This window comes from Oncorhynchus mykiss, chromosome 2 (assembly GCF_013265735.2).
Source record: "Oncorhynchus mykiss isolate Arlee chromosome 2, USDA_OmykA_1.1, whole genome shotgun sequence".
Classification (NCBI taxonomy): domain Eukaryota; kingdom Metazoa; phylum Chordata; class Actinopteri; order Salmoniformes; family Salmonidae; genus Oncorhynchus; species Oncorhynchus mykiss.
The window spans coordinates 98,082,669-98,094,051 of NC_048566.1; the positions used below are offsets into that span (position 1 = coordinate 98,082,669).

General features: G+C 46.8%; 2 protein-coding genes across 2 annotated transcripts in view; both read left to right on the forward strand.

Moving 5' to 3' along the window:
* LOC118943872 (CD82 antigen-like) overlaps positions 1–3,479 on the forward strand; it is a 59,813-nt gene extending 56,334 nt beyond the window's left edge. Inside the window, exons 8-9 of the mRNA XM_036960349.1 lie at positions 14–97; positions 3,301–3,479. Coding sequence (XP_036816244.1) covers positions 14–97; positions 3,301–3,378 — 162 coding nt within the window. The 3' untranslated portion in view covers positions 3,379–3,479. The remainder of the gene's footprint in view (positions 1–13; positions 98–3,300) is intronic.
* Positions 3,480–8,620: 5,141 nt separating this feature from the next.
* On the forward strand, positions 8,621–9,844 carry LOC118936883 (early nodulin-75-like). The gene has a single exon (XM_036934485.1). The coding sequence runs from the start codon at positions 8,621–8,623 to the stop codon at positions 9,842–9,844; it is 1,224 nt and encodes a 407-aa protein (XP_036790380.1).
* The last annotated feature ends 1,539 nt before the right edge of the window (positions 9,845–11,383 follow it).

An 11,383-nucleotide genomic window follows, 5' to 3' on the forward strand; every position in this document is an offset into this window, starting at 1 on the left:
TCTCTCTCTACAGGGCTGCATGCATAGTGTGGAGGCCTGGCTGTTGGAGAACTGTGGAGTTATTCTTGGAATCTGTGTCGGGGTGGCAGTCCTAGAGGTATCTATAACACACACACACACACACACACACACACAGTCCCTCCTCGTGTCGTATGAATGTCTTGGTAAGTGTATGTCTACTGTACCCTCAGTGCTGATACCAGGATGTATACTGTACCCTCAGTACTAATATATACTGTACCCTCAGTACTAATACCAGGATATATACTGTACCCTCAGTACTAATACCAGGATGTATACTGTACCCTCAGTACTAATATATACTGTACCCTCAGTACTGATACCAGGATGTATACTGTACCCTCAGTACTAATACCAGGATATATACTGTACCCTCAGTACTAATATATACTGTACCCTCAGTACTGATACCAGGATATATACTGTACCCTCAGTACTAATATATACTGTACCCTAGGTACTAATATATACTGTACCCTCAGTACTAATACCAGGATATATACTGTACCCTCAGTACTAATATATACTGTACCCTCAGTACTAATACCAGGATATATACTGTACCCTCAGTACTGATACCAGGATATATACTGTACCCTCAGTACTGATACCAGGATATATACTGTACCCTCAGTACTAATATATACTGTACTCTCAGTACTAATACCAGGATGTATACTGTACACTCAGTACTGATACCAGGATATATACTGTACCCTCAGTACTAATATATACTCTACCCTCAGTACTAATACCAGGATATATACTGTACCCTCAGTACTAATATATACTGTACTCTCAGTACTAATACCAGGATGTATACTGTACACTCAGTACTGATACCAGGATATATACTGTACCCTCAGTACTAATATATACTCTACCCTCAGTACTAATACCAGGATATATACTGTACCCTCAGTACTAATATATACTGTACTCTCAGTACTAATACCAGGATGTATACTGTACACTCAGTACTGATACCAGGATATATACTGTACCCTCAGTACTAATATATACTGTACCCTCAGTACTGATACCAGGATATATACTCTACCCTCAGTACTGATATATACTGTACCCTCAGTACTGATACCAGGATATATACTGTACCCTCAGTACTAATATATACTGTACCCTCAGTACTGATACCAGGATGTATACTGTACCCTCAGTACTAATACCAGGATATATACTGTACCCTCAGTACTAATATATACTGTACCCTCAGTACTGATACCAGGATATATACTGTACCCTCAGTACTAATATATACTGTACCCTCAGTACTGATATATACTGTACCCTCAGTACTAATACCAGGATATATACTGTACCCTCAGTACTAATATATACTGTACCCTCAGTACTAATATATACTGTACCCTCAGTACTAATACCAGGATGTATAATGTACCCTCAGTACTAATATATACTGTACCCTCAGTACTAATATATACTGTACCCTCAGTACTAATACCAGGATGTATAATGTACCCTCAGTACTAATATATACTGTACCCTCAGTACTGATACCAGGATATATACTGTACCCTCAGTACTAATATATAATGTACCCTCAGTACTAATATATACTGTACCCTCAGTACTGATACCAGGATATATACTGTACCCTCAGTACTAATATATAATGTACCCTCAGTACTAATACCAGGATATATACTGTACCCTCAGTACTGATACCAGGATATATACTGTACCCTCAGTACTAATATATACTGTACCCTCAGTACTAATACCAGGATATATACTGTACCCTCAGTACTAATATATACTGTACCCTCAGTACTGATACCAGGATGTATACTGTACCCTCAGTACTGATGTATACTGTACCCTCAGTACTGATACCAGGATATATACTGTACCCTCAGTACTGATGTATACTGTACCCTCAGTACTGATACCAGGATGTATACTGTACCCTCAGTACTAATATATACTGTATCCTCAGTACTGATACCAGGATGTATACTGTACCCTCAGTACTAATATATACTGTACCCTAGGTACTAATATATACTGTACCCTCAGTACTGATACCAGGATGTATACTGTACCCTCAGTACTAATATATACTGTACCCTCAGTACTGATACCAGGATGTATACTGTACCCTCAGTACTGATACCAGGATGTATACTGTACCCTCAGTACTAATATATACTGTACCCTCAGTACTGATACCAGGATGTATACTGTACCCTCAGTACTAATATATACTGTACCCTCAGTACTGATACCAGGATATATACTGTACCCTCATTACTGATACCAGGATGTATACTGTACCCTCAGTACTGATACCAGGATGTATACTGTACCCTCATTACTGATACCAGGATATATACTGTACCCTCAGTACTGATACCAGGATGTATACTGTACCCTCAGTACTGATACCAGGATGTATACTGTACCCTCATTACTGATACCAGGATATATACTGTACCCTCATTACTGATACCAGGATATATACTGTACCCTCAGTACTGATACCAGGATGTATACTGTACCCTCAGTACTGATACCAGGATGTATACTGTACCCTCAGTACTGATACCAGGATGTATACTGTACCCTCAGTACTGATACCAGGATGTATACTGTACCCTCAGTACTGATACCAGGATGTATACTGTACCCTCAGTACTGATACCAGGATGTATACTGTACCCTCAGTACTGATACCAGGATGTATACTGTACCCTCAGTACTGATACCAGGATATATACTGTACCCTCAGTACTGATGTATACTGTACCCTCAGTGCTGATACCAGGATATATACTGTACCCTCAGTACTGGTGTATACTGTACCCTCAGTACTGATACCAGGATATATACTGTACCGTGCTGGTGTGTGTGTGTGTGCTGGTGTGTGTGCGCGCTGGTGTGTGTGCGCGCTGGTGTGTGTGCGCGCTGGTGTGTGTGCGTGTGTGTGCTGGTGTGTGTGTGCAGGTGTGTGTGTGTGCGCGCTGGTGTGTGTGCGCGCTGGTGTGTGTGCGCGCTGGTGTGTGTGCGTGTGTGTGCTGGTGTGTGCGTGCAGGTGTGTGTGTGCTGGTGTGTGTGTGCTGGTGTGTGTGTGCTGGTGTGTGTGTGCTGGTGTGTGTGTGCTGGTGTGTGCGTGCTGATGTGTGTGTGCTGTTGTGTGCGTGCTGATGTGTGTGTGCTGTTGTGTGTGTGTGCTGGTGTGTGTGTGCTGATGTGTGTGTGTTAACAGCATAACTAACCCAGTGTTGTGTTCCCCTCCAGCTCCTCGGTATGATTCTGTCCATGTGTCTCTGTAAGAGTGTTGTCCAGGAGGATTACACCAAAGTTCCCAAGTACTGACTATGAAGACCAGCAAAAGTCATGCACACCTACACACAGACACACACACAGACACACACACACACACATGCATAGCATAGACACACTCTCACAGTGAAACACAGAAACAAACAACTGTCTGGTACCATTCACCCTCTCCTAGCCTGGTAACTGACCCAGTCTGATACCATTCACCCTCTCCTAGCCTGGTAACTGACCCAGTCTGTCACTCCTGTCTGAAACCATTCACCCTCTCCTAGCCTGGTAACTGACCCAGTCTGATACCATTCACCCTCTCCTAGCCTGGTAACTGACCCAGTCTGTCACTCCTGTCTGAAACCAGTCACCCTCTCCTAGCCTGGTAACTGACCCAGTCTGTCACTCCTGTCTGAAACCAGTCACCCTCTCCTAGCCTGGTAACTGACCCAGTCTGTCACTCCTGTCTGAAACCAGTCACCCTCTCCTAGCCTGGTAACTGACCCAGTCTGTCACTCCTGTCTGAAACCAGTCACCCTCTCCTAGCCTGGTAACTGTTCCAGTCTGTCACTCCTGTCTGAAACCAGTCACCCTCTCCTAGCCTGGTAACTGACCCAGTCTGATACCATTCACCCTCTCCTAGCCTGGTAACTGATCCAGCGTGATACCATTCACCCTCTCCTAGCCTGGTAACTGACCCAGTCTGTCACTCCTGTCTGAAACCAGTCACCCTCTCCTAGCCTGGTAATTGTCCCAGTCTGTCACTCCTGTCTGATACCATTCACCCTCTCCTAGCCTGGTAACTGACCCAGTCTGTCACTCCTGTCTGATACCATTCACCCTCTCCTAGCCTGGTAACTGACCCAGTCTGTCACTCCTGTCTGAAACCAGTCACCCTCTCCTAGCCTGGTAACTGACCCAGTCTGTCACTCCTGTCTGAAACCAGTCACCCTCTCCTAGCCTGGTAACTGACCCAGTCTGTCACTCCTGTCTGAAACCAGTCACCCTCTCCTAGCCTGGTAACTGTTCCAGTCTGTCACTCCTGTCTGAAACCAGTCACCCTCTCCTAGCCTGGTAACTGACCCAGTCTGATACCATTCACCCTCTCCTAGCCTGGTAACTGATCCAGCGTGATACCATTCACCCTCTCCTAGCCTGGTAACTGACCCAGTCTGTCACTCCTGTCTGATACCATTCACCCTCTCCTAGCCTGGTAACTGACCCAGTCTGTCACTCCTGTCTGAAACCAGTCACCCTCTCCTAGCCTGGTAACTGACCCAGTCTGTCACTCCTGTCTGATATCAGTCACCCTCTCCTAGCCTGGTAACTGACCCAGTCTGTCACTCCTGTCTGATACCAGTCACCCTCTCCTAGCTTGGTAACTGACCCAGTCTGGTACCATTCACCCTCTCCTAGCCTGGTAACTGACCCAGTCTGATACCATTCACCCTCTCCTAGCCTGGTAACTGACCCAGTCTGATACCATTCACCCTCTCCTAGCCTGGTAACTGATCCAGTCTGATACCATTCACCCTCTCCTAGCCTGGTAACTGTCCCAGTCTGTCACTCCTGTCTGATACCATTCACCCTCTCCTAGCCTGGTAACTGACCCAGTCTGTCACTCTGTCTGGTACCATTCACCCTCTCCTAGCCTGGTAACTGACCCAGTCTGATACCATTCACCCTCTCCTAGCCTGGTAACTGACCCAGTCTGTCACTCCTGTCTGATACCATTCACCCTCTCCTAGCCTGGTAACTGACCCAGTCTGTCACCCTGTCTGGTACCATTCACCCTTTCCTAGCCTGGTAACTGACCCAGTCTGTCACCCCTGTCTGAAACCATTCAAGCACAACAACTGGACCTGCAGCCTGAATAGCAGTCTGTTTGGACTATCAGGCCAACTCCTTGTCACTCATCGTCAGGCCAAACACAACTGGCCAATGACAGCAGTGGAGTTGGCCAGGACACAGGCAGATCTGGGAGCAGTTCTCACACATGGCCGTGGGCTCACACACACATCGCTGTTGTCTTCATTATTTTTTTAAGTGACATTATGTTTGTTTTTTCTCACTCAGATTTAGGTAATGAACTGATTAAAGGTTTTAAGGTTATGAATTCAGCTTTTGGTTATTACAGAGTCCTTTAAAGCCATTATGATGCGAGGTTTCATGTCCTTCTTCCGTATTCAAACAAACACCTGTATGTCCTTCTGTTCTGTTCTATTCTTGAAGCGCTTATCGTGGTATTTAGTTAGTAAGCAAGTTAGTTAGTTAGCTAGCTCAGTCTTTGTAAGAGCACTTTAGTGATGTTTTGTGAGCTGTTAATCAGAGAGAGAGAGAGAGAGAGATGTGGGCCTGTGCTGATCTGAGATCAGCTATCCCCTTTCCATTATGATCAATTCAATAATCTTAAAGGAAAAACTGATCCAAGATCAGCACTCCTACTATGAATATGGGGCCTGGGGAGGAGCTAGAGATGGAGAGAGAGGGGAGGAGCTAGAGAGGGGAGGAGCTAGAGATGGAGAGAGAGAGAGGGGAGGAGCTAGAGATGGAGAGAGAGGGGGGAGGAGCTAGAGATGGAGAGAGAGGGGGGAGGAGCTAGAGATGGAGAGAGAGAGGGGAGAAGCTAGAGATGGAGAGAGAGAGGGGAGGAGCTAGAGATGGAGCGAGAGAGGGGAGGAGCTAGAGATGGAGAGAGAGGGGAGGAGCTAGAGATGGAGAGAGAGGGGAGGAGCTAGAGATGGAGAGAGAGGGGAGGAGCTAGAGATGGAGAGAGAGAGGGGAGGAGCTAGAGATGGAGAGAGAGGGGGGAGGAGCTAGAGATGGAGAGAGAGAGGGGAGGAGCTAGAGATGGGAAAGAGGGGAGGAGATAGAGAGGGGAGGCTGATGAACCATGGTTTTTGGGGTGGAGAGGCCTGCCCTACCCAGGGCTAGACTGCTGGGGTCTCTCATCAGTCTCTCCACTGAGGCTCTGAGAACCACTCAGCTCCACCTCTCTTTCTCTCCCTTACTCCATCTCTCTCACAGGTGTGTCTGGTCTGCTTGGTCTCTGAAAAATGACTCGCTACCAAGGAGAATGAATAGTTTTGCATGAAGTATGTTATATACTGTAGTATGTTATATACTGTAGGATGTTATATACTGTATGTATGATGTTTGTGTGTGTGTGTTTTACTTTCTTTCATTATTTTCCTCCTTTTTTTCCATGTTGTTTAAAAAAATAATGATTGTACATATGACTTTAGACAGGGCTAAATAAGTGGATGTGTGAGTCACTGAGCTGGATCGGCGTTCCATACAGGAAAGAAAGAGGTCGACTTAGCCCGCCCGCCCGCACAGTTTTTGGTTTTCATAATGCTGTTGTTTTTTTTGTTTCCACTCTTATTGGGTTCATTGCAAAGGGCACCCTATTCCCTATATAGTACACTACTTTTGATCAGGGGCCTATGTATTCCCTATGGGGTCCTGTAAATCCCATGCACTATATAGGGAATAGGGAACCATTTAAGCCTTAGACATTGTCTGTTATTGTTTATGGTGTAGCTACAGCCTCTGGCCAACAGGTGTCGCCGTTCTGCTATCAACAGCACAACCTGGGGCTGAATCATCAGAAGGATGGGAGCTTGGCTGTCTTTAAATAGCTATTAGACCCCAGAATGAGACTGAGAGTGTTAGTCCTCTTTAGGTCTCTGGTCTCCAAACACACAGCGTCGCCACCATGACTGCCAGACCATTCCACACAATTCACAACATCACAACATTAAAAACACAAATGACTATCAGGACTGTGTTTTAGGAAGGATTACTGTTTTTGTGGTCCCCCCCCCCGCCGTTCTGCTATCAACAGCACAATCTGGGGCTGAATCATCAGAAGGATGGGAGCTTGGCTGTCTTTAAATAGCTATTAGACCCCAGAATGAGACTGAGAGTGTTAGTCCCCTTTAGGTCTCTGGTCTCCAATCACACAGCGTCGCCACCATGACTGCCAGACCATTCCACACAATTCACAACATCACAACATTAAAAACACAAATGACTATCAGGACTGTGTTTTAGGAAGGATTACTGTTTTTGTGGTCCCCCCCCCCAAAAAAAAAGTTATGTCCTCAAGTCCCATTATGCAATTCATGATTGTTGTCATTCAAGTTAATGAAGCTACATTTCTCATTTCAGTGTTTTTCATGTATCACAACGGGGCCATGATTGTGAGGCCCATAGTGCAGCGCACAATTGTCCCAGCGTCGTCCAGGTTTGGCCCGGTGTGGCCCGGTGTCATTGTAAATACGAATCTGTTCTTAACCGACTTGCCTAGTTAAATAAAGGTTAAATAAAGGTTAAATAAAGGTAAAAAATAAAAAAGTTAAATACATTTTTTTTTTTTTTTACAAATCCAAGAGCTTTGAAAAATCGACCAGATGTCAACTTCCAGAACTCAGATGATGCTAAAAGCTTTTTATTGTTCAAAGTTTTTTTACTCATTTACAGAAATTCTAAATTCTCATTATGTATTTCTTTTTTTTTTTTAAATATGTTTTATGTAGAGGAATATTTTCCTAGAGTTAGAAGCTGTTCATTTTTTTTATTTTAAAACATTTAAGTGTTGTGAATTTTACATTCAGTAATAAACTGAATCCATCACAATCTATGTGCTGTATTGTCTTGTTTTAAGAAGAAGAAGAAGTGTCGATTTGTAGCTCAGTTTGTAGAACGTGGCACTTTAAACGACCAGGGTCGTGGGTTCCATTTCCGAGACCACCACAATGTATATACACTCATCACTGTACGTCGCTTTGGGCTTAAAAAAAAGTGTCTGCTAGCTAAAATGGTATAGAAGAAGAAGAAGAAGTTGTGTCACATCTGTAGTTTCCAGACAGGAATGTATATGTCTTTCTGTGGCTATAGCTTGATTGTTGTTAGATTAAAGTCTTATTGAAATGTCAAAAGACCCACATGGTGAAGTGTGACCAGAGCAAGATCAATCAGCTGCAATACTAAAACAACCAGAAGATGGCAGCACACACACACACACAGTTACATGCCAGTATGCCACATCTAAGCGAGTCAGCATGGTTGAAAGCCTGGTGGAGGGAGTGAAGAGGAATTGAGAACATAGCCTGGTGGAGGAGGAGCGTACAGGAAATGAGAAGAGAGTCTGGTGGAGGGGGAGTGTACAGGAAATGAGAACAGAGTCTGGTGGAGGGGGAGTGCCCTCCCCTCAAAATGGCCCTCCCCTCGCAACGCCCTCCTTTTCACAACGCCCTCCTTTTCACAACGCCCTCCCCACACAATGCCCTCCCTCTCACATCACCCTCCCATCACAACGCCCTCCCCTCACAACACCCTCCCCTCACAACGCCCTCCTTCTCACATCACCCTCCCCTCACAACGCCCTCCTTCTCACATCACCCTCCCCTCACAACGCCCTCCTTCTCACATCACCCTCCCCTCACAACGCCCTCCTTTTCACAACGCCCTCCCCTCACAACGCCCTCCTTCTCACATCACCCTCCCCTCACAACGCCCTCCTTCTCACATCACCCTCCCCTCACAACGCCCTCCTTCTCACATCACCCTCCCCTCACAACGCCCTCCTTTTCACAACGCCCTCCCCTCACAACGCCCTCCTTCTCACATCACCCTCCCCTCACAACGCCCTCCTTTTCACAACGCCCTCCCCTCACAATGTCCTCCCTCTCACATCACCCTCCCCTCACAACGCCCTCCCCTCACAACACCCTCCCCTCACAACGCCCTCCTTCTCACATCACCCTCCCCTCACAACGCCCTCCTTCTCACATCACCCTCCCCTCACAACGCCCTCCTTCTCACATCACCCTCCCCTCACAACGCCCTCCTTTTCACAACGCCCTCCCCTCACAACGCCCTCCTTCTCACATCACCCTCCCCTCACAACGCCCTCCTTCTCACAACGCCCTCCTTCTCACAACGCCCTCCTTCTCACATCACCCTCCCCTCACAACGCCCTCCTTCTCACATCACCCTCCCCTCACAACGCCCTCCCCTCACAACACCCTCCCCTCACAACGCCCTCCTTCTCACATCACCCTCCCCTCACAACGCCCTCCTTCTCACATCACCCTCCCCTCACAATGCCCTCCTTCTCACATCACCCTCCCCTCACAACGCCCTCCTTTTCACAACGCCCTCCCCTCACAACGCCCTCCTTCTCACATCACCCTCCCCTCACAACGCCCTCCTTCTCACATCACCCTCCCCTCACAACGCCCTCCTTCTCACATCACCCTCCCCTCACAACGCCCTCCTTTTCACAACGCCCTCCCCTCACAACGCCCTCCTTCTCACAACGCCCTCCCCTCACAACGCCCTCCTTCTCACATCACCCTCCCCTCACAACGCCCTCCTTTTCACAACGCCCTCCCCTCACAACGCCCTCCTTCTCACATCACCCTCCCCTCACAACGCCCTCCTTCTCACATCACCCTCCCCTCACAACGCCCTCCCCTCACAGGGCTACAGTCTCATGCTATAACTATGACATTTTGTATAATCCAAAGTGGTTTACAGTATGGATAGTGACTGCATTCATAGTATGGGTACAGTAGGTGAACGCTTTGGGAGTTGAACTCATGACCTTGGCATTGCTAGCTAGTGCCATACTTTTACCAAACGAGTCACACAGGACCCTGATAACATGATAGAAGCCCTCCTTCCTTCCCATGCATCCTCCCTGTCTCTCGGTTGTCTTGTCTGTGTCTGTCTTTCTGAAATGTCGCTGGTAGGGCTTCAGCGCTGCCAGAGATCAGGGAACAGTAGGAATATGAGTCTGTGAAAAATGTTTCCGGGAGAGAGAGAGTGACGACGAACCCTCCTCTTGTCCTGTAAATCCCATACAGAGTGATGACGAACCCTCCTCTTGTCCTGTAAATCCCATACAGAGTGATGACGAACCCTCCTCTTGTCCTGTAAATCCCATACAGAGTGACAACGAACCCTCCTCTTGTCCTGTAAATCCCATGCAGAGTGACAATGGACCCTCCTCTTGTCCTGTAAATCCCATACAGAGTGACAATGAACCCTCCTCTTGTCCTGTAAATCCCATACAGAGTGACAATGAACCCTCCTCTTGTCCTGTAAATCCCATACAGAGTGACAATGAACCCTCCTCTTGTCCTGTAAATCCCATACAGAGTGACAATGAACCCTCCTCTTGTCCTATAAATCCCATGCAGAGTGACAATGAACCCTCCTCTTGTCCTGTAAATCCCATACAGAGTGATGAAGAACCCTCCTCTTGTCCTGTAAATCCCATACAGAGTGATGACGAACCCTCCTCTTGTCCTGTAAATCCCATACAGAGTGACAACGAACCCTCCTCTTGTCCTGTAAATCCCATACAGAGTGATGACGAACCCTCCTCTTGTCCTGTAAATCCCATACAGAGTGACAACGAACCCTCCTCTTGTCTTGTAAATCCCATACAGAGTGATGACGAACCCTCCTCTTGTCCTGTATATCCCATGCAGAGTGACAATGAACCCTCCTCTTGTCCTGTAAATCCCATACAGAGTGACAATGAACCCTCCTCTTGTCCTGTAAATCCCATACAGAGTGACAACGAACCCTCCTCTTGTCCTGTAAATCCCATGCAGAGTGACAATGAACCCTCCTCTTGTCCTGTAAATCCCATGCAGAGTGACAATGAACCCTCCTCTTGTCCTGTAAATCCCATGCAGAGTGACAATGAACCCTCCTCTTGTCCTGTAAATTCCATACAGAGTGACAACAAACCCTCCTCTTGTCTTGTAAATCCCATACAGAGTGATGACGAACCCTCCTCTTGTCCTGTATATCCCATGCAGAGTGACAATGAACCCTCCTCTTGTCCTGTAAATCCCATACAGAGTGACAATGAACCCTCCTCTTGTCCTGTAAATCCCATACAGAGTGACAACGAACCCTCCTCTTGTCCTGTAAATCCCATACAGAGTGACAACGAACCCTCCTCTTGTCCTGTAAATCCCATGCAGAGTGACAATGAACCCTCCTCTTGTCCTGTAAATCCCATGCA